This window comes from Somniosus microcephalus, chromosome 21, assembly GCF_052327205.1.
Source record: "Somniosus microcephalus isolate GS21.2 chromosome 21, FLI_Smic_1.0, whole genome shotgun sequence".
Taxonomy (NCBI): domain Eukaryota; kingdom Metazoa; phylum Chordata; class Chondrichthyes; order Squaliformes; family Somniosidae; genus Somniosus; species Somniosus microcephalus.
The window spans coordinates 70,563,213-70,586,734 of record NC_141007.1 but is presented as its reverse complement, the minus strand read 5'-3'; the positions used below and the strand labels follow the sequence as shown (position 1 = coordinate 70,586,734).

The 23,522-nt window shown below is 45.0% G+C and overlaps 1 protein-coding gene across 15 annotated transcripts in view; it reads left to right on the top strand.

Moving 5' to 3' along the window:
* Positions 1-9,964: 9,964 nt before the first annotated feature.
* bptf (bromodomain PHD finger transcription factor) overlaps positions 9,965-23,522 on the top strand; it is a 157,506-nt gene continuing 143,948 nt past the window's right edge. For 9 of the 15 annotated variants that reach the window (XM_085963910.1, XM_085963913.1, XM_085963904.1 and 6 more), the window contains exon 1: positions 9,965-10,482. In XM_085963910.1, coding sequence (XP_085820036.1) covers positions 9,981-10,482 — 502 coding nt within the window. In that variant the 5' untranslated portion in view covers positions 9,965-9,980. The remainder of the gene's footprint in view (positions 10,483-23,522) is intronic. The other 6 variants (XM_085963909.1, XM_085963911.1, XM_085963907.1 and 3 more) reach the window with 1 other exon arrangement.

Here is a 23,522-nt window from a genome sequence, read left to right as displayed (position 1 = left end):
TTGCTAATGGTTGCAACAACTTTAATAACAAGTGCTTCTTGCAATCTGAAGAAGTTAATTTTGGTCAATTGTCAAAATCTAGTTACACTTTAACCAGCTAACTAATTTGTCCAAAAACTTGTTAAGGGGTGTGGATCATAACAGACACTAATGTGGATTGGGCCATTGGATTCTTGCTGTGCTTTGCAGCCCTTTAATATATTTTACTTGGATACCATTGATAACACGATCAATTGATTTTAATTTATCTTCATTGTTCATTTTGGGTCCTTGCTATGTGCAAATTGGCTGCCACATTTCCCCACATTACAACAGTGACTGTATTACACCAAAAGACATGAACTGGCCATAAAGTGCTTGGAAAGTCCTGAGTTTGTGAGAGGTGCTGTATAAATACAAGTTCTTTCTTTATTGCTTGTCTGTTCAAGAAACCATCCTCTAGTCATCTCCTACGCTAATTGGAAAGGCTGAGTCATTCCTCGATTTAGTCTCACAAAGTCAGCAACTGAGATTTCCCAGCACGAAGGGTGTTGACACATAGATTAAAAGCTAGAGTGTGGAGCAGCTCAGGGCTTTTTCCAGAATTCTTGTGACTGAGGGAACTCACATTTAATTTCCTACTTGAAAGATAAGGCACGAAAAGATTCACTATGACAGAAAGCATTATAAGAAGACAAGACATGCTTTATTTGCCATTCAAAGAAATTATGTTGATATCCAAAGAGGTTTCTTATTAAGGACCATCAACCCATTACGGACTTTTCTAATTGTACTTATGTTTCTTATATACTCCTTAATATTTTACTTAATGTTTTATGCTTCATTTAGTTTTTGTAAATAAATATATTCATTGTTTTAGCATATCAAACCTAATCTGTGTTTAATATCCATCAATATGAAATAAGAGGAATTTTTCAGTGTTTATTTGCCTCTCCCAGGAGAGCAAGGGTTTCTGCTACTGATTGGCTGTACTCTTTAAAAGAAATTGGTAATAAGAACATAAAAGCATAAGAAATAGGAGCAGGAGTCGGCCATTCGGCCCCTTGAGCCTGCTCCGCCATTCAATAAGATCATGGCTGATCTCCAACCTCAACTCCACTTTCCCACCCCGTCCCCTTCATCAGTGACCCAATTGTGGTAGTTGACATGTGGGGTCTAAGTGTGTCAGCGGTAGCTCGGTGGGTAGCAGCCTCGTCTCTGAGTCAGAAGGTTCAAGTCCCACCCCAGAGACTGGAGCACAAAAACCTAGGCTGATACTCCAGCACAGTACTGAGGGGGTGCTGCACTGCCAGAGGCGTCGTTATTCGGATGAAACGTTAAATAGAGGCCCCGTCTGCTCTCTCAGGTGGACGTAAAAGGTCCCATGGCACTATTTCGAAGAAGAGCAGAAGAGTTATCCCCGGTGTCCTGGGCCAATATTTATCTCTCAGTCAACATCACTAAAACAGATGATCTGGTCATTATCACATTGCTGTTTGTGGGAGCTTGCTGTGCGCAAAATGGCTGCCGCGTTTCCTACATTACAACAGTGACTATACTTCAAAAAGTATTTCACTGTCTGTAAAGCGCTTTGGGACCTCGGTTGGTCGCTATATAAATTCCAATCTTTCTTTCTCATGGGACTAATGTGACTAATAAACACACACTAGAAATTCAGTATAGCCACGTTTGGGGCGCTACAGCCGGGCATTCGCTAAATTTAGTGCCCGGCGCAACTTAGCGCCACCTTCACCGATATTCAGTTGCATCGCCCCAAGAGGTTGCTGCTGCGCTAAAGCAGGCAATGCATGACTATCATAAGGCACTAAGCCGGCGTGCCGAGGTGCTAACACCGAGGGCGGGCGCAGCGCAGGTGCGGCGAGTTGCTGATTGAAGGCAGACATGCTGGCGCCGGTCAGCTCTTAAAGGGGGGGGGTCGATTTGTTTGGCTGGCACGCCCTGCACACTGCAGCCCTGAAGCAAGGCCTGACCATTGCTGGTTCATCAGTTCTACGCCCAGGGCCATGCAGAAGCCCGCTATTCTTCCAAATCCCGTTGCACGCTCTTGCTGCTTGTCCAGGGTCATGGGGAAGGAGATGTACTGACGTCTCCTTCTGAAAAGGGCATTGGTCACCTGGCGGATGCAGCAATGTACCGCGAACTGGGAGATGTTGGCAATGCCCCCAGTAGCGGATTGGAAGGAGCCGGTGGCATAGAAGTTGAGAGCCACCGTCACCTTCACTGCCACCGACAGAGATGTCCTGCTCCTCAGCTGTGGCTGCAGATCTCTGTGAAGCAGGTGGCAGATCTCAGTGACCACCTCCCTTCTGAATCGCAGCCTCCGAACACACTGCTCCTCAGACATGTTCAGATATGAGAACTGCTGGCGGTATACCCTGGGTGGTTAAGGCCTCCTGTGCCGACGCCTGTTGGCCCTTCTCCATCTGGCCATGACTGGCACTCTCTCATGGCGTCTCTGAGCCCTTTGAATGCAATGGAGAAGCCCAACGGTTCCACCCATTGCAGCCCCCATTATATGTGGCGACTCAAGGCTATGGCACTGAAAGTTAAATCCAAGTGCAAAGCTCTGGCCTGAAGCCAGAAGTACCTGTGTGCGTGCTGAGTCAAAGCAGAAAGCTCTCTCCCTTTGTCTCTCTCCAAATATCCGTCTCTCACACAGAAGGATTGGCACAAAATGGCTGCCACTTATAATGCAGGAGGAGTCCCCTTTAAATCGCGCCCTGCAGCGACTGGGAACCGTTCCCCTCCACCAGTCGCTGGGGGCGCCAGGCGCACAGAAGGGCGGTGCCACTGAAGTTCCGGTTCGGGGCGCACCAAGGGCGTTGCACCATGAAATGACGTCAGGATCTGCGCGCGCAGCTGAGCGGGCACTGCGGTTTAGTGCCGCCGCTAAATCTTGAGTGAAGTTCGCGAGAGGCGCAGATTGCGCCGCGCCCGGGCGCTAGCCGCTTAGCGCCCCACTTCTCCTCCTCCTAAGGCGCTAGCGGCTGGCGCTAACAACTGAATTTCTATGCCACAGTTCTTTGTTTTCTTCCTTATCTCTCCCCCTCTAAAGACAGTGGCTCTTGTTAGGTACAATTCCAGGGGTAGTGGCGACTCCCAAATGTCTTTTTTGTGTGTGAGCCTGGACATTGAGTGCCAGTGAGCTGTTTATTCATGGAAAGATTAGTGAAGCCCAACTCCACTTTTGTCTGATATTCACACTTACAGCAGAAGTTGCTAGATTTTGATCAGGAGCGGAAACCTTTACTTTAAAAAAAAATAAGACTTTGGGCTGGTCTGGTTTACGTTTTAGAATTCCCATGTCCATTCAAAGAATGGTCCGTAAAGTGCAAATATGTAAGCGTGACAAATCTAAGTAAAAGCTTGTGATAAAATGCACATCATGGCCCTTCTGCTTATTGTGGGAGTGATTCAGTTGTTAAGGAGATCGATTGTATCACTTACACTGTTGCCAAGGCTGAAATCGTCTCGGTTATTGCATGATCAATCTTGGAATCCTCTGTGCAGCACAAGACACCACCACATGTTTACATTCACCCACTGAACCACAATGATGCACTTTTAAAAAATTGTTGTGGGCTTGCTGGCAAGGCCGGCATTGATTGCCCATCCCTGGTTGGCCTGAGAAGGTGTTGGGCCGCCTTCTTGAACCACTGCAGTCGTGTGGTGAACAGTTTGATACAACTTGTTGAGCCACATTAGAGGGCAGTTAAGAGTCAACCATGTTGGAGTGGAACTGGAGGCACGTATAGGCCAGACCGGGTAATGACGGCAGGTTTCCTTCCCAAAAGGACATTAGTGAACCAGTTGGGATTTTAAAACAATCTGATAATTACTTTTTCAGCCTTTTTAAAAAATATAACTGAATTCAAATTCTTAAACTGCCACGTTGAGATTTGAATTTACGTTCTAGTCTGGATGATTAATCCAGGCTGCTGGATTACTGGTCCAGTAGCATAATTAGTGCACCACAGTACATTTCAGCAGAAGGGCCATGGCATAAGAACATAAGAAGTAGGAGCAGGAGTAGGCCATACGGCCCCTCGTGCCTGCGCCGCCATTCAATAGGATCCTGGCTGATCCGAACCTAGACTCACGTCCACTTCCCTGCCCGCTCCCCGTAACCCCTAATTCCTTTATCTGCTAGGAAACTGTCTATCTCCGTTTTAAATCTATTTAATGTTGCAGCTTCCACAGCTCTCTGGGGTAGCAAATTCCATAGATTTACTACCCTCTGAGTAAAGAAGTTTCTCCTCATCCCAGTTTTGAAAGGGCAGCCCCTTATTCTAAGATTATGCCCCCTAGTTCTAGTCTCACCCATCAGTGGAAACATCCTCACCGCATCCACCCGATCAAGCCCCCTCACAATCTTATATGTTTCGATAAAATCGCCTCTCATTCTTCTGAACTCCAATGAGTAGAGGCCCAACCTACTCAACCTTTCCTCATAAGTCAACCTCCTCATAAGTCAACCCCCTCATCTCCGGAATCAACCGAGTGAACCTTCTCTGAACCGCCTCGAAAGCAAGTATATCTTTTCTTAAATATGGAAACCAAAACTGCACGCAGTATTCCAGGTGTGGCCTCACCAATACCCTGTATAACTGCAGCAAGACTTCCCTGATTTTATACTCCATCCCCCTTGCAATAAAAGCCAAGATTCCATTGGCCTTCCTGATCACCTGCTGAACCTGCATACTAACTTTTTGTGTTTCATGCACCAGGACCCCCAGATCCCTTTGTACTGTAGTACTTTGCAGTTTCTCTCCATTTAGATAATAACTTGCTCTTTGATTTTTTCTGCCAAAGTGCATAACCTCACACTTTCCAATATTATCACAGAATCACAGAAACCCCACAGTGCAGATAGAGGCCATTTCAGCCCATCGAGCCTGCACCGACACATATCCCACCCGATCCCCGTAACCCCACGTATTTAATCCCCCTAACACTAAGGGTCAATTTATCATAGCCAATCAACCTAACCCGCACATCTTTGGACTGTGGGAGTAAACCGGAGCACCCGGAGGAAACCCATGCAAACACGGGGAGAATGTGCAAACTCCACACAGACAGTCACCCGAGGCCGGATTCGAACCCGGGTCCCTGGCGCTGTGAGGCAACAGTGCTAACCACTATGCCACCGTGCTATTCCATCTGCCAAATCTCTGCCCACTCACTTAGCCTGTCTATGTCCTTTTGCAGGTTTTTTATGTCCTCCTCACTCATTGCTTTCCCTCCCATCTTTGTATCGTCAGCAAACTTGGATATGTTGCACTCGGTCCCTTCCTCCAAATCATTAATATAGATTGTAAAGAGTTGGGGTCCCAGCACTGACCCCTGTGGAATACCACTAGTTATTGATTGCCAGCTCGAGAACAAACCATTTATCCCAACTCTCTGTTTTCTGTTAGATAGCCAATCTTCCACCCATGCCAGTATATTACCCCCAATCCCGTGATTTTTTATCTTGATCAGTAATCTTTTGTGTGGCACCTTGTCAAATGCCTTTTGGAAGTCCAAATACACTACATCCACTGGTTTCCCTTTATCCACCCTGTATGTTACGTCCTCAAAGAATTCGAGCAGATTTGTCAAACATGACTTCCCCTTCATAAAACCATGCTGACTCTGTCCTATTAAATTATGTTTATCCAAATGCTCTGTTACTGTTTCCTTAATAATGGACTCCAACATTTTACTAACCACAGATGTTAGGCTAACTGGTCTATAGTTTCCAGCTTTTTGTCTACTTCCCTTCTTAAATAAGGGTGTTACATTAGCAGTTTTCCAATCTGCCGGGACCTTTCCTGAGTCCAGGGAGTTTTGGAAAATAATCACCAATGCATCCACAATCCCTACTGCTACTTCTCTCAAGACGGGGCATTTATCCGCCTTAAGTCCCATTATTTTACCGAGTACCACCTCCTTAGTGATTTTAATCGTGTTTAGCTCCTCCCCCCCCATTGCCCCCTGTTTGTCCAGTGTTGGGATATTTTTACTGTAAAGACTGATACAAAATATTTGTTCAGCGTCTTTGCCATCTCCATGTTCCCCACCACTAGTTTCCTGGTCTCATCCTCTAAGGGACCAACGTTCACTTTAGCCACCCTTTTTCTTTTTATATAGCTGTAGAAACTCTTGCTATCTGTTTTTATATTTTTTGCTAGTTTACTTTCATAATCTATCTTCCCTTTCTTAATTAATCTTTTAGTTATTCTTTGCTGGCTTTTAAATGTTTCCCAATCTTCTATCCTCCCACTAGATTTGGCTACTTTATATGCCCTTGTTTTCAGTCGGATACTATCCTTTATTACTTTACTAAGCCACGGATGGCTGTCTTTTCTTTTACTCCCCTTTTTCCTCAGTGGAATATATTTTTCTTGAAAGATGTGAAATATCTCCTTGAATGTACACCACTGCTCTTGTACCGTCTTACACTTTAATCTGTTTTCCCAGTCCACTTTAGTCAATTCTACTCTCATACCTTCATAGTCTCCTTTATTTAAGCTTAGTACGCTGGTTTGAGATCCAACTCTCTCACCCTCAAACTGAATTTGGAATTCAACCATATTATGGTCACTCATTCCAAGGGGATCCTTTACTAGGACATTTGTTATTAATCCTGTCCCATTAAGTATCAAAAGCTTTTACTTTGATTGGGCACCCTAAAGTTTTTGGGCTGGATAGACGGTTTTCTGAGAGAGCTGTCTAGGAAATTTCCAAAATGTAAGCTGAACACCAAAAACCTATTTTGTTTTAAAACGTTAATGTTTCACACTTGTGGGAATCGTAGCCTGTGTTGTGCTGGTGCCCACTTGGCATCACACATGATCCCGGAGATAATAAAGCTGCTGTCAATCTCCTGGCATCCTGTGCTGGTGCGACCTGCTATTCCCTGCCACACATCTGGCACTGTTTCTGCATTTTACACTCTCCGTTGCAACCTGGTAGAAGTAAGACTCAATTCCAATGAGACGTAGAAAATGTGACAACCCTACTTTTACTTCCAAGTAAAATCAAGCCATAATTCAGGTTTGGACAGTACATAGAATCATAGAATGGTTACAGAACAGGAGACCATTCGGCCCATTGAGCCCGTGCCGGCTCTCTTCAAGAGCACTTCAGCTAGTCCCACTCCCCCGCCCTTTCCCCGTAGCTCTGCAAATTTCCTTCAGGTACTTATCCAATTCCCTTTTGAAAGCCACGATTGAATCTGCCTCCACCACCCTTTCAGGCAGATCTTAACCACTCGCAGCGTAAAAAAGTTTTTCTTCATGTTGCCTTTGGTTCTTCTGCCAATTCTCTTAAATCTGTGTCCTCTGGTTCTCGACCCTTCCACCAATGGGAACAGTTTCTCTCCATCTACTCTGTCTAGACCCCTCATGATTTTAAACACCTCTATCAAATCTCCTCTTAATCTTCTCTGCTCTAAGGAGAACAACACCAGCTTCTCCAGTCTATCCACGTAACTGAAGTCGCTCATCCCTGGAACCATTCTTGTAAATCTTTTCTGCACCCTCTCTAAGGCCTTCACATCCTTCCTAAAGTGCGGTGCCCAGAATTGGAAACAATACTTCAGTTGAGGCCGAACCAGTGTTTTATAAAGGTTCATCATAACCTCCTTGCTTTTGTGCTCTATGCCTCTATTTATGAAGCCCGGGATCCTGTATGCTTTTTTAACTGCTTTCTCAACCTGCCCTGCCACCTTCAACGATTTGTGCACATATACCCCCAGGTCTCTCCGTTCATGCACCCCCTTTAGTATTGTACCTCTTGAGCATCCCCGATTTCCTTTGCGCCGGCATCGGCCCTGCCTTCAGCTGTCTCGGCCCTAAGCTCTGGAATTCCATCCCTGCCTCTCTCGCCTCCTTCAAGGCACTCCATAAAACCTACCCCTTCGTCCAAGCTTTTGGTCACCTGTCCTAATCATAGAAATTTACGCCAGAGAAGGAGGCCATGTATCTCCTTATGTGGCTCGCTGTCAAATTTTGTCTGATAACGCTCCTATGAAACGCCTTGGGACATTTTTACTATGTTGAAGGCGCTATACAAATTCAAGTTGTGGTTGTGGTACACGACCATATTTACATTTCTTAGTCCAGCACCCACGGTTTATTCTCTGCCCTTTCACACTCTTGAAAGAAGCCCATTTGTTACTGTCAGGCGATAAACAAGAAGCTGTAAACCAACAGACAGTGGGAGAGCGGGTCCCAAGGGTGAGGCACCCCTGGAGCCGCTGTCTCAACCTTCCTGCTCTTGGGTTCACGCTCAGATGTGTTGTGGGGAGAAATAAACACAGCGTCCTGCTGATTGACATTTGCGCCGTTCCATTGAGAAGTTTCCTGCAAAAACAATAAGGGGGTTTCAGGTGTGAGGCGGGACTTCCGCTCTCAAGTTGGCCAAACAGCAGCCGCACACTTGACAATTTGCAAATGGGTCAGGTCGCATGCTTTTAACCGGACGGCCAATGAACTTTTCACCCAGGCCACAGATCTATATATATATATACTTTTAAAAAGGTGCATGCATTTCCCTGGGGCAAAATTGGTAAAGAACCCGCTTTTTCCGCAAGCCTGCTGCATCCATAGCAAAAACATTGATCTCGTATGTAACTGCGCCGTGCAACGAACAAAGAAACGAGCAGAACTTTGCATTTAAAGGCTTTTCCTTTGCGGAATTTGTTGTTTTATTTTTTGCTCTGCAAGGACCCTTTTCATTCGCTGTTGCCGTGGGCGCGATGTCAGGAGTGCGTTGATTGGCTCTGGGCTGCTGCCGCCAATCTCCAAACCCCCTGTTCCCGCCCCCATCTCTCTGAGTCAATGCCCGAACTAATAAACCGCTGGGGAATGCGACTGGCCCAAATCTCTCTTCAACATTATCAATTATTTTCTTTGGGCTCAAATTTCGATTGCGATCGGCGGAAATATTCATTTCCCCCCTCCCCCGTCGTCGTCTAGTCGCTACCTCCGGTTGTAGACAAAAAATAACCAATAGCAAAAAACACATCGCCTCTCGCGTTTGTTGCAAGTTTCCGTTTCTTTTAGGCGTTCAGTTTTAATCGTTTTTAATTGGGGGAAAAAAGTGATAAAACAATATAATTTAAAAAAAAGTCACGAATAAAATAAATTATTACAGGTATTTTTTAAAATAAAGTTGCAACGTTGCATAAAACGTACAATGAAAAACCCCCATTAAAGTCACAATATTGCAGTGTAAAATGCACGATGAAAAATAGAAAAAAATTAAAGTTGCAAAATTGCAGAGTAAAATGTCCAATGAAAAAATAAAGTTGCAACATTGCATAGTGTAAAATGCACAATGAAAAAACAAAGTTGCAACATTGCATAGTGTAAAATGCAGCGAAAAAAAGTTGCAACATTGCATAGTGTAAAATGCAGAATGAAAAATTGCACGCGTCTATTTATTTGTTGCATTTTTTTTACTAGTATGTTTAAAAATTGCACGATCTGTGTGTGTGCGTGGGGAGTTTGGCCTGCAGTTTGGCTCGCTCTGGTCCCGGGAGCCGGCGCGCGGGGCGGGAGAGGAGGAGGGGGGGAGGGGAGGGGAGGGGAGGGGAAGGAGGGAGGCGGTCACGTGACCCGTTGACTGCTTGACAAAAATGGCGGCGATCCCCGAATACAACATGGATGCCGGAAGATCGGAGTGAGGCAGGAGGCGAAAGGAGGAGGAGGGAGGGGGGGAAGAGAGTGAGAGTGAGGGGAAAGAAAAGGAAAAAAAATAATAAGAGTGCGCGAGGCTCGGCGCCTCACTAACCCCCCCGGGCGGCTCCGGAGAGGGAGGCTGTTTTTAAAAAAAAATATATAATAATAATAAATCCCAAATTTTTTTGCGTTGGGGGGGCGGGGGGAAGGGTTCCCGCTGAGGGGGTTAAAATAAAAGTGAGGCAGGCCGGCGGGGGGGTTTGCGGATTAAAGTCGGAAAGATTTGTGGGGGGGTGGGGGGGATAACGCACCATGAGAGGGAGGAGAGGTAGGCCGCCCAAGACGCTCGATGCCCCGCCGGCGGGCGGCGGGCCGGCTGGGAGCCTGAGGTACCGGGCCGCCGGCAGAGGCCGAGGGTCCGAGCGACGAGTCAGTCAGGTGGAGGTGGGCGGCCGAGGCAGCAAGATCCCGAGGGGCGGCAAGCCAGGCAGCCGAGGCCGGGCCCGGGCTGGGCCCGCGGCCTCGCAGCGGCAGCAACACGGTGGTGGCGGCGGCAGCCGGTCCCGCAGGCTGACCGTCAACAAAGTCATTTACGACGACCACGAGAGCGAGGAGGAGGAGGAGGACGAGAGTCTGGTGTCGGAGGAGGAGGACGACGAGGACGAGCGGGCGAAGGAGGAGGCGGGGGAGGACGAGCAGGATTCGGATTATCAGCAGGCCACCGAGGAGGAGGAAGAGGAGGAAGACGACGACGATGCGAGTTATTGCACAGAGAGCAGCTTCAGGAGTCACAGCACTTACAGCAGTACTCCAGGTAACGCCAGTGCATTTAAAGAATTGGCAGATTATTCCATCCATTTAAAAAAAGATATTCGATCGAAGCTCCATGCCATATTGGGTTGTATTGTTTGGAAATGTCAGGTAATTGCACATGTAAAGCTCATCAAAACTCTTTTGTAACCATGCATGCAACAGTTGCCACGAAGTGAAGTGGCCTTTGCAAACTGTGATTCTTTTTTTTTAAACAAGTTTTTGTTGGGACAATTTAATCCGACCTAAACTGTCATGGTGATCTGAAGTTGCAATAGTTGGATCATGGAGAGTAGTTCGTTGCAGTGATGTTGAATGGTTGGGATGTGCCCAAAGTCTGCACACTGGCTGCTCATCCTGCTGTTCATCTGCTGCAGAAGTTGTTTTGGGGGAAGGAAAAGAACCTCAGTGACAACCTTGACAGTTCAAGTGCAAATTGCTTCTCGCATCTGGGAAATAACTTTTTAACCTGATACTTGGGTATATATATTTTTTTCACCTTGACACTTCTATTTTTAAATGAAGCTCGTGTTTCTTTGGACACATTTGTCTTAATTTGTTGATAAAATTAAAGGAATGAAAGAAACTACTGGAAATTTGAAATAAAATTATGGAAATCCATAACAATAACTCAGAGGAGCTTGGTAATCCATTTTATTTTACCTGGTAAGAAACAAATTAATGTTTCAAGTCAAGACCACCTTGTCAGGATAACTTTGATGGAGTTTCTTCAGTTGAAACATTAACCTGTCTTCTCTTTTCAGATAAAATAAAGGGGGCAACAATGCCATTCATACTAGATTTATTCAATTGTCTGGAGGGTTGAATAGACATGCACCTTGGAAAAGAATTGACAGATTATACAGTATTTTTTTATTGCTCTTCATTGTCACGATTAGATGTTCAGATTGTCTATAAATTTAATTCCAAAGGCAAATTTATTTCCAAAATGCATGTTAACAAGCTGAATTTATGCACTTATTATTTGGAAAATATAGTAAATCCATTTTTATTAAAGTGAAAGTCAAATACATTTTCCAAGAATTTGAAGTTATTTTTAGTACAGTGCAACTTGCAAATGGTAGATTGCAACTTTTCAGAGTACAAACTTATGATTTGCAAAGCAATCTTGTATTCTCAATATTGTGAAAGGTAAGTCGGGTCCGACTTCTCGAGAATCAAACTGATTCCCACCATAATTTTAGGGGTCAGTATGTTTTCCCTTTAGTCATGTACCACAATTACTTAATGGTTGAATGATATGTTAATTTTGGCACTCCCAACAGCTTTTAATACAGCGCTGTATATTTTGATTATGGAGATCAAATACTCTTGGTAATATTCTAATTTTGTTATTTTTTTGGGTGTGTTTTGTTGGCTTGGGTAATTGCACTGCCATCTGCATGCCAATACCACTTTGGGATTCTGGTTCTTGCCAACCTCCAGGTGATGCTGGGTTCAGCTCTGTTGGCCTTTTTGCCATGCTCTATGTGCCTCCAGGTGGTGTACAACTTTGGTGCTATGTTTGACTCTGGGGTAACTTTCCTTCCCCACATCAGGTCAGTCACCAAAACTGCAGGTTCTGCCTCTGGAGTATTGCCTGACTGCCCACAGCGCACTCTTCATGCTCTTGAACCCAAACCCAAGCGATCATCACCTCAGGAATAACTTCTTTAATGCTCCCCTTCCTGGCATGTCCTGATTCACAAACTCCAGTTAATTCAGAACTCAGCCTGAGACCTCTCTTGAACATACTTTTATATACCCATTGCCACGTTCCTTGCCAAGTGAATCCCTGTACCCTACTACATTGACTTCATACCTACTTCATTATTTTCAAATCCCATCATGGTATCTCCATTTGAATAATCTTCTCCCAGCTGTTTGTCCTGGTTGTAACCTATGTTCCGCTGACATTTCTTCGCTGCTTTTTCCACATGCCCACCTTCTGTCCCACCTTCACTAGCCGCTCCTTCAGTCACAATGTCCCAGCTCTTTTGGAACTCTCTCGGAAACGTTGTTCCTTTTCTGCCCTCCTTAAACCTATCTCTTGCTGTACTTCTGGCCCGCTCGTGCTCTCTCACCCCCCCTCCCCCACACACACCTCATGTTCAGTGCCATCACTTGTAAAGCGCTGAATATTTTTAAGGGCGGTTTGCAATAAAAATGCAGTCTTTTGGATAGTGATAACTTGTAGGAAAAATAATTCCAAATTTCTCTAAAACGTCATTCCCCTCATTACTCGCAATCAAATTGTTGGATTTTTGTGCTTGGAAGAAGCTACTGATCAGTTAATGTTATTTCTCTTATTTTCTACCTGCCTATGGAGGTGGTCTGAGTTTGAAAGACTTTTTGGCAAATGTTTAGGTGAATAAGTGTTAGTCTAGACTGTCCACCCATCAATGCTATTCGTGCACTGACTTAAATAACAACACATTCAAAAGTGTAGTGATTGCTAACTGTTTACTTGTTTAACAGACTTGATGCGCTTCTGGTGTGTTTATGAATTGACAGCTAGCTTATTAATATCTGGTATAGTTGGTTGTTTTAAAAAAAGGCATGTTTATTGTGGTGTATCTGAACATGTTCATAAGTCAACTGCTCAGTTATTTTGATCTGGCAAGGGGAGTGTGCACCTGACATTTTTTTAACAGTTGGATTGTGGCATAGTTTAAAAAAAAATAAAGATGCAAGTTCTCAACCAGTATTTCTCTACACAGTAACTTCTGCTTGCAGCTGAAAAAGTGGGGGCGGAGGAAGTGAGACGAGAAATGGAGGGCAACAGACAGTGCTCTTGTGCGTCTCATTGATCAGAGCAATTGTTTGACATTGACTTCTTCATGGAATGGTGATCGGGGATTAGAATGACAAGACTTTAGGAAAATGGCGTGAAGGGGAATGTGGAAACTACCTGTAACTTGCCAATCAAAATATATTATGCCCTAAATCAACTTCATTTTGGTTATTGTGACAAAATCCTTGGGAGTGCTACTAAGATTAGATTATCTAAATGTATTTTTCTTTGCCAGATAAGGAACAAATTTGTGGATTGATTGCTGTTATCTGACAATAGTCGGAGAGCAGAAGTTTATTTTAGAACAATTTTGCGGAATTAAAATGTTCTTTTCCCGATGTTCTTGTCCTCGGACCAGATATGCAGCTAGCTCATAGTCCTGATGTTCAGAGTCACCAATTGGGCAGTATAATTGCATGGCTTTTTCTTGTGCCAATCTAGATCACCATTTTAGTATTTTGCCCCATTTCCCTTTTTTGCTTCACATGCATTTCCTAACCGGCAACTGGTCTGCCAGTTTTGCTACGGCATTCCGAAGTGGACATTTTGACTTCTGTACGGAAGCAGGATCTTGGACCAGTACCCCATATTGCGAATAGACTTGGTATGAGCACAGGTCTGCTATAAGTATGCACTAGTTATATGTAAATTCAAAAACAGTGGAAAGTTTGACACTGTTCATTGAGTAATGTTTACAGATCTGAGCAGTAGTAGTTCTAGGTGGTGTATGTAAGTTGCATTGGTGACATTTACATTCAGCAGCTGTACCTTGTACTAATACCTCATGCCTTTGTGTGCACCTTGTATCACTGGTATGAGTCTGCAAGGGGGCCCATAATATTTAATGTTCTGTTCACTGGTTGGAGTTGATTTTTGGGTTGGCGATCACCAGTTATTTTAGAAATTCACTTTTGATTATTCGCTGTAGATCTGATCTTCTCAGCAATGTACTCGGCGTGGTGGGAGTGGAGAGAGGCGATCTGTACCTGGGCTAAAAGTGGATATATTTAATTGTTGTGTAGGCAAATCCAGTAGCCAATTTACAAACAGCAAGTAAACAAACGACCCGTTAGTCTGTTGTGGTCGTGCTAGTTGAGGAATAAATGTTGGCAAGGACACCGAGAGAACTCCCTACACTTTGAATAGTGCCATAGGATCTTTTACATGCGCCTGAACAGATAGACGGAGCTCGAGCTTAAATCTCATCTGAAAGATGTTGCCTCTGACAGTGGAGGCTTCCTCGGTACTGCACTGAAGGGTTTGTCCAAATTATGTGCTCAATTCTGTTCTACTCCAGCACAATTCATTCCCCTGCTTTTGAGAGAGCAGTGTATATAGCTTAGCTGAGTTATTAAGTGTCTGAATTGCACCATCTGTAAATTGCCAGATTAATTGTGTATGTGACATTTTTGCCAGTTAACCATAAATAAAAGTGGAGAAGACATCTTTTACCTGCACTTTGAGCGCTGCCTTGTGTGAACAAAACGCGGCTGGGAACCGACCTATCTGATCCTCTTTCCAAGCAATATGAAATTATGCCAGTGTCACTAAACCAAGCCAGAAGATAGCATGGACACCAGAGCAACCATCTGGATTGAGGACGTGCTGTCCTGATTGTTTAGTTGAGGATGTGATTTTTTTTTAAAGTTCTTGCACTATCTGCAGCTCGATAGGCAGGTAACCTGTTTCCGAGCTTCCGCTTGTAACTATTGGAAGCCAGCCAGTAGCAGATTTAAAATCCTGAACACATGTAACACCTATTATTTGTTTAACAGACATTTTGTATTGTAGCATTGTGATTTTCCATCCAGCTTATTGGTACCAGGAAATGGACAGTACTGATCAGTGGGTGCTAAATGTTTTTTAAGCGCCATTTATGACCTCCGAATGTCCGAAAGCGTCTTTATAGCCATTGAAGTACAGGAAACTTTGTGATATCCGGCACCGACGGGACCGGCGTGTTGCCGATCTATCAAAACTGCCGGACATACAAAGTTAATGTTGAAGCATACGGAGGTTTTCATCTCCGTATCTGACAACAAACACTGTTGCTTAGCAACAGCTTCTAAAGAGTCGGCTGCAGCTGCAAGCGTCTCTAGCTGAAGCTGTTGCTATAGCTACAGACCTTGCAGTGCCTGACTGGGGAAAAAAAAAGAACGAGAACTAAAAAAACATATAGAAAACGGCTCCTGATTTTTGCTGTTAGATCGAGTATTCCAGACATACAACCTCCGGATAAACCAAAGTTTCCTGTACTTTTGAAGTGTAGTCACTGTTGTAGTGAAGGGAAATACAACAGCCAATTTGCTCACAACAAGGTCCCACAAACAGCACTGACAGAAATGACCATTTAATCTGTTTTAATGATGGTTGAAGAAGAAATATTGGCCAGACACTGGGAGAATTCCCCTGCTCCTCTTCGAATAGTGCCATGGGATTTACAGCCACCTGAGGGGACAGATGGGGCCTTGAGTTAACGTCTCATCGCGACTACACTGAAGCGCTAGCCTAGATTATGTGTTCAAGTATCTGGAGTGGGGCATGAACCCACAACTTTGACTCAGGCGGGAGTGCTGCCACTGAGCCATGGCTGACACCTGATTATCAGAAGTTATGCTTTCGTAATGCTTCTAAAAAGTAGGTGAGAATTACATAAGGCCAAGCAAGGCATAGTATTCACTTCCTTATTTTTAATTGATAAATTTGTGGTTAATTTAAAAAAAAAAAAAAGTGGAATTGTTAAATTTAATCATTTAAGCCTGAAAACCTGTGCAAGTGAAAGCTGTAAATTGTGTACTACCTGGAAATTGATTTTGTGAGAATCTTTGTTTCTAATGTACCCCATCCGTCCTGATCCAAGTGATCAATCAGGAGTTAAATAGTTACCCCAAAATGTGTTGATGGATTTTAAACAGAATGTTATGCTTGTTCGATTTCTGTGGTTAATCTTGGTCAGGCGTGCACTAGATGCATTCTGTTGACAAAGAGTTCATTTGGGGACAGGAGAGGGATAATGTGCTATTTACTTATTTTGTCTCCCTTTTTAAATGCATTTATTGTTGGAGTGGTAGGGCTGAAAGCATCCTCCCTTCCCCATGCCATAACCACTGCAATTGGACATTATAGCAGTCTGGAATAACTTTTGATCTTTTGTTTTTCCTTCACTGTAAGGGAAGAGTGTATTATCCTCAAGAATGATTCTTACACCACAGATGAGATCAGGGGCTTGCTGTGGGTGGAGCATGTTGGGACTAATTCAGTATGTTATCTTCACGGTGTAAAGTTTAATGAAAGGGGTGTGACTTGCTGGTACAGGTAGACTATCCTTTATCCGAACTTCCGAAAACCTCTAAAAACCGAAAGTTTTTTCGTTCAGCGTAAGTCGTACGCACGACATGACCAGAGTGGCGCACGACTTACGCTGAGCAGGGCAGAGGGTCACAGAGTTCCCTCCTGGGTAGGAGATTGCAGGCCGAGCTGGGCAGTGTGAAGGAGGTACCGGGAGAGTGAACCCAACAATACAGCGGCCCATCCGATAGCTGCAGCGGCCCGTCCGATATTCTTTTCTTCCCCCCCCCCCCCCCCCCACCCGACCCGTCCGATATTCTTTTTCCCCCCCCCCCCCCGACCCAACCCGTCCGATATTCTTTTCTCCCCCCACCCGACCCGAACCGCGGCCCGTCCGATATTCTTTTCTCCCCCCGACCCCCCCCCCCCCCCCGACTTGAACCGCGGCCCGACCGATATTCTTTTCTCCCCCCGACCCCCCCCCCCCGACTTGAACCGCGGCCCGTCCGATATTCTTTTCTCCCCCCCCCAACCACCCAACCACCCGACCCCCGACCTGATTTGCGGGCCAGCTTAGTAGGAGTCAGCTGATATCCAGCTTTCCAGAGAAGCAGGAAGGGGAATGAGCGACAGAACAGTCGCAAGAGGTAGCCTGAACTTCTAAAATTTATATTAAATACAAATTTCCCAGTCTTTTAATAATACCTTCTGAAATCCGAAAAATTCCGAAAACCGAAACTCAGCTGGTCCCAAGGCTTTCGGATAAGGGATAGTGTACCTGTAGTACAATATAAAACTGTTAATAAAAAAATTGGAATTATATGGATTTGTTTGGGTATAGTAACCTGCTTGATGACCTAGAACATGGGAAAACCAAAGTGCTGCATCAGGTAGTTTTTTTTATTCGTTCATGGGATGTGGGTGTCGCTGGCAAAGCCAGCATTTATTGCCCATCCTTAATTGCCCTAGAGAAGGTGGTGGTGAACCGCTGCAGTCCGTGTGGTGAAGGAACTCCCAGTGCTTTAAGGGAGGCAGTTCCAGGATTTTGACCCAGTGACGATGAAGGAACGGTAGGAAATGGTTTCCATTGGCACTGCTTTCTTTTGGTGTATGATGAGTTCTTTGTCTCAACTGGGGAGGTGGAGTTTGGAGAAAAGCAGACTTCCCATAGCAGAAGGGAATTTTGAGAGGGAGTCGTTAATGCAGCTTGGTTCTTGTGTACATCATAATAGCTGGTTCCAGAGTGGCATTGGTTGATGCCAAGGAGTTGGTCATGCTGTTTGGTTGTGAAGCAGTGCATAACACAATAGTGACAAACAGGAGGGAATTGTACGACAGGATTTAATATAAGTTATAGTCTGGGTGGAAAGATACTGTAGCGTGTGTATAAATAATGATGCATATGCAAATTATAGTAAAATAAGTATATACTTGCATTTAAAGTGAGTGATTTTTGATTTAAAAAAAAAAGGATCTAATTAACAGTGAAAACATATTTCTACTCTTGTGACCAGTAAGTGGTCCAGTATAGCACAGTCAGATGGAGGGTAATGGTACTTTACTTACTGGTGCTGTCGACTTTCAAACTGCAGATCTCGTGCAGTTGATAGTAATCACCTGCCCTACCTTGTTCCAGCGGCAATGGAGACCCACTTTTTAGCGGATTGCCGAATCTGCCACTGGAACTACCAGTTTGGATCATAGAAATTTGCTGGCAGATTCAAATGTAGAAACAGGAGATTGGTGCATAAAATTTGTTTTAGCCTCACTCAACCAGGATCCAGACTGCATCAAGCCACAATGTTAAGGCACCTTAAACAATAATGAATCTCAATCCGCAAAAAGAAAGCACCCAATACTGACTGCTCCAGTGTAAATGATTTCCCTTCTTACATTTTGCAATCTTACAAATCGCCAAATTCTCTGAGTTTGGTGATTTGTAATTCACTTGTGTAAATACTGAGTAGATTTGTGCTGTAGTCTTGTGGTCAGTAGGAACTTGGTTGAGTTTGCAGCAACTCATTTCACATAGGATCTGGTATAGTTGTCAGGGAGAGGAAGCCTTCATCCTAATGGTTGGTGTTGGATTTGACCTGGGACCACTAGGTGAAAGAGACGTTGTGCTAATCCATGGCATCACCCAGCCCCCAACATTTCTATTTATTTCTTGCAGTACAGTAGTGGAGAAATTGTAACTCTGGTATCTGTGAAAGGTCCAAAATGCTACAGCTATTTCACAGGAATTCTGGTGTCTCACATTTTGAAATGCATTTGTGACTTCTTTGGAGCTTTGGTACAATCAGTGTGGGGAAATCGCAGCAGGTAATTATTTTTCTTCCCATGTCCTCTTGAAGGCAGTGACTCATACTTGAGTCCAAATCTACAGCACTGGTAGCCTTCTGATAACTTGAGCAGAGTGGCCATTCTTCATGTACGAACTGCGACAGTAAGTGACGGGGCTGTTCATCCTTTGTGGCACCACACTGTGTCCAATCCTGTTCTCGTTCAGTGTCTCCTCACAGACGGTTTTAACAACGATCGCTGGGAGCGGGAAACCTGATATTCCTCCCCAGCCACACTCTTACGTTATGGGTGCTGAGGTCAGTTGTAGTATTTGCACTAGATATCTTGGATAAGCGGAACTCTAGACTGGAGGTCGAGCATGTAACCTTTCTGGTTTGTATGCATTCAGGAGCATTTTTTTTTGGAGAGAATTTAAAAGAACCATTATAGATGAATAGTTGGGAGCTGTCCAAAAATGACTCTCTGCTGTATTTTAAGGAAAGGGGTAATTATTTTCACTTGAAAACAATGGAAACTTTATACTACATCATGATTTCATAAGAGAATCTCCAAAGCTGATTAGTGACAGTTTCCTCTTCCTTGATGCACATTAATAGCATGAAATGAGAAAATATATTTTCAGTTAGACAGAAGAAGTACAGATACTTGAAATACCTTTGTGTTTGAAGAGACAATGCAAACAATTTAGTGTAGAACCATTTAAAAGAATTATGATGACTAAACACGTACTTAAAATATTTTGGACATAATTATGTTTAAACAGCACTGATAACTCTTGGGAGGACTGGCTGGGAGGTAGTATCGAGCCTGATGGAGTGAGGTAGCAGAATTAATGTGCACAGTTAAAATGGCAGATTTAGAGAAGTGTCTCCGGTTGATGAGCGATATTTGAGCAAATTCATGCAGTCAGGTTCAGTAACTCCTTCGCTAACTTCCCCTGTTGATGTCGGTTGGGCTTGCTGTTCAAGTACATTTGGAAATACAAAAAGATCTTTAAGTCTCTACAAAAGGATTATTTTTAATTTCAGCCATATGAATGGCAGGACTCTACTCCTTTTTGAAGAATCTATGTTGAAAATCAAAATGGAACACTTGATTATCAATCAACACCTTTTTGAAAGAGATCTTTCCATATCATTTGTGAGCCTTTGCTAGCTTTCTTTTTCTTAGTCATGTTGCAGGGAGGCATCATGTAGAGAGCCATAATGTGCACCTCCTGGCAGCCAATTTCATAGTGAGCTTGGTAAAGGTCTAGGGAGCAGTTTGCCACACCTCTTGGCTTGGGAGACTCTCTTGTGTGGGTGGAAAGAAGAAAACCTTAACTTGCAACAAGAGGGTGCTGCACTCCTGAGCAGAGAAACTCGTGGGAAGACTTACCAATTGTTCATTGTTTCTGTGGCAATGTACATTCTGTCGTATAGCTTGAGGCACACAAACGCACGCGCTTACGGGGGCCCATACTCGAGGCCCTCGCCAATGGCCCGTGAACCCCAATCCAGCTTAAACGGTGCTGCCTGTTGCTCTTTTTGGGAAATGGTGCTGCCTGCTGGTTTTTTTAATTACCTGAATGAATTCCCAGACCCTGGTTCTAAGGAGACTGGTCACATCTGTCCTGCGCGTAGGGGTGAGCATAAATGTTACTCATGCCAGATTGTCAAGTGTGGATACTGCTGCTGTTACCAGATCGGATATGGGCACCGTAGTGCGACTGGTGTGTCGGGGTGGGGGGGTCTGGGGGCAAATGTTCTCTGTGCCCAGGGCTGCAAGAATGCTTAATGTGGCTCAAACTCAAATTTTGTAATTAGCTGACAAAGATCTACATGAAGTGATAAGTTCAACACATCCACAGTTTAGCTTCTGTAAAGTAATAGTCATAGGCCATTCGGCCCATTGAATCCGTGCTGGCTCTCTGTAGAGCAATCCAGTCAGTCCCATTCCCCCGCTCTATCCCCGTAGCCCTGCAAGTTTATTTCCCTCAAGTGCCGATCCAGCCTCCCCATAGAATAGTAAACCTATGCAAAAGAAATATATTTTACCACACTGGCTTGTGCTACCTGAATACTGTACTTGCAAAATTTATGATCTAATACAGTTGTGAAACATAGAAACATAGAAGATAGGAGCAGGAGTAGGCCATTCGGCCCCTCGAGCCTGCTCCGCCATTCAATGAGATCATGGCTGATCATCCAAACTCGGTACCCTGTCCCTGCCTTTGTTTATATTGTATTTGTATTTCCACACTTGTTAGCAGTATCCCTTGGGTGGTTTTTTTTCTTTGTTCGAAATGTATGCTTTTGTTTACATTTTTAATGAGAAAAGTTGCATTTAATCGAAGGAATAGGATATTGATTGGCCAACTGAATAGAGCACTGAAGAAAAGATTAGTGAAGAATTTGAACATAAGAATTAGGAGCAGGAGTAGGACATAAGACACCTCGAGCCTGCTCCGCCATCCATGGCTGATCTTCGACCTTTACTCCGCTTTCCCGCCTGATCCCCATATCCCTTGATTCCCATAGAGTCCAAAAATCGATCACTCTCAGCCTGAGCGACCGAGCATCCATAGCCCTCTGGGGCAGAGATTTACAAAGATTCGCAACCCTTTGAGTGCCTCCTCATCTCAGTCCTAAATGGCCGACCCCTTATCTTGAGTCTAGACTCTCCAGCCAGGCAAAACAGCCTCTCAGCATCTGCCCATCAAGTCCTCTCAGAATCTTATGTTTCAATGAGATCACCTCTTGTTCTTCTAAACTCCAGATCGTACAGGCCCATTCTACTCAATCTCTCCTCATAGGACAACCCTCTTGTCCCAGGAATCAATCCAGTGAACCGCCTCCAAGGCAAGTAAATTCTTCCTTGGGTACAGAGACCACATTGACGTGGAGTATGGTGCTGAAATATAGATGCTGAGGAAAGAGGTCAAGCTTCTAGAGCGCTGACATATGGTTGGAGACATATGGGCCTAGAAATTCGGTTTTGGCGCAGCGAGGGCTTTCGCGCCGGAAGTTAGTGCCGGCGCTAAGTCCCCCTGCGCGCGCCAAAAATTCAGTAGCGCCGCGCCCAAACGGCTGCCGGCGCTACTAAGGGGTCTCAGCGCCTCAAAACTGGCGCTATTCCGGCGCTGCGGCGCCCGCTGTGGTGCGGCAGGCTCGGGAAGTGTAGACCTCCTCCTTCCGTTAAGGAGGAGCTGCCTGCACCCGGCCGCGGCCCGCGATAATCTTTTTAAAAATGAGCCCGGCACCTCGGACAAGTGCCGGGCTTGCTTCTGTTCCGGGGGGGGGGGGAAGTCCGGGGAGGGAGCTGCGGCCAGGCGGCCGGCGGGAAAGCGGCCGGCCGCCGCGGGGCCTTTAATGCGCCGGCGCAAAGTTCTGTAAGGCACCTCTGCCAGAACGTTGCTTGCGGCTGCCACGGGCGAGGCGGTCGCAACTCAATTTCCGAGTTCGGGCGGGTTACCATGGCAACCGGGACGCTGCGCACACCGATGACGTCATCGGTGCCGGCGCAGCGCTACCGGCCTAACGCTGATTTAGGGCCCCTGTCAATTTCTAAACTGGCCATAACTTCGGCGCTAGGCCCTCTAGCGCCTCAAAAGCGGCGCTAAGGCCAGTGAATTTCTAGGCCTCGGAGAAAATAAGTGGATAGACAAGAAAAGCAATGAGGAGGTGTTGGCAACGATACAAGAAGAGTGTAGTTTCATTGTCATCAGGAAAAGGTAGTTCCCTATGCAACCCATGTAGACATGAGGCTTGGATACTTCGAGATTGGCAGATATACTAAACCAGTTGTGCATCTTTTAGGAAAAAATCCAGAACCGGCTATTTAAGATGCCTCACACTGGCTGGCGATGGTTGTTACTGATCCTGGTTGTAGTGCAGGAATACAGCGGTACTGTCATCTGAAGGGAATGACACTGATCAGAACATTCTTCAATATTCTGTGATCTGAAAATATGTACCTTTTTAGGGGGCGGAAGTGGTCTGTTAAACTGTGTGCAATTTCAGTGAGCCTTCTCGAGGAGGGAAAATATGGGGAGTGCTCTCAAGTGTTTACCTACCCAATTTACCTAGGGTATATTTACCCAGCTTGCTGTCCAATTGAAATTTGCCACTTCCTGCCTCCTTACTGCCGGACATGTTTAGTGACATCATTGACTATGTGTAGTTATATTAATTGCAGTGGGTCTGTAACTTCAGCCTGGCAGCTTCTGGACTGGGTAAACATGCGACTGGCTGGGGATGCTGTTGAAACCACAACCATCTTGGGCAAACCTGACTGCATGCTTTGACATTTTTTGCACTAGTTGAAAAAAATCTGCATCACATTCCAAGAATTGAGTTGGAACAGTTATTTTTTCCCCCTCCCTTTTTTCTTTCTCTCCTTTCCCCCCCCCCCCCCCCCCAAACCCTTCCAATATTATGACGTTGTGGTGCCACACATGGCTGATGGGACTCAGATGGGGATGTAGACCTGTTGTTAACGCAGACCAGATATCAAACCTGTTAGCGTACTGGTTTGTATGGCTGTGGAGGCCAAGTCACTGAATATATTTAAGAAGGCGATAGATAGATTTCTAGACACAAGGCATTAAGGGGTATGGGGAGAGCAGGAATATGGTCTTGAGAGGATCAGCCATGATCATATTGAATGGTGGCGCAGGC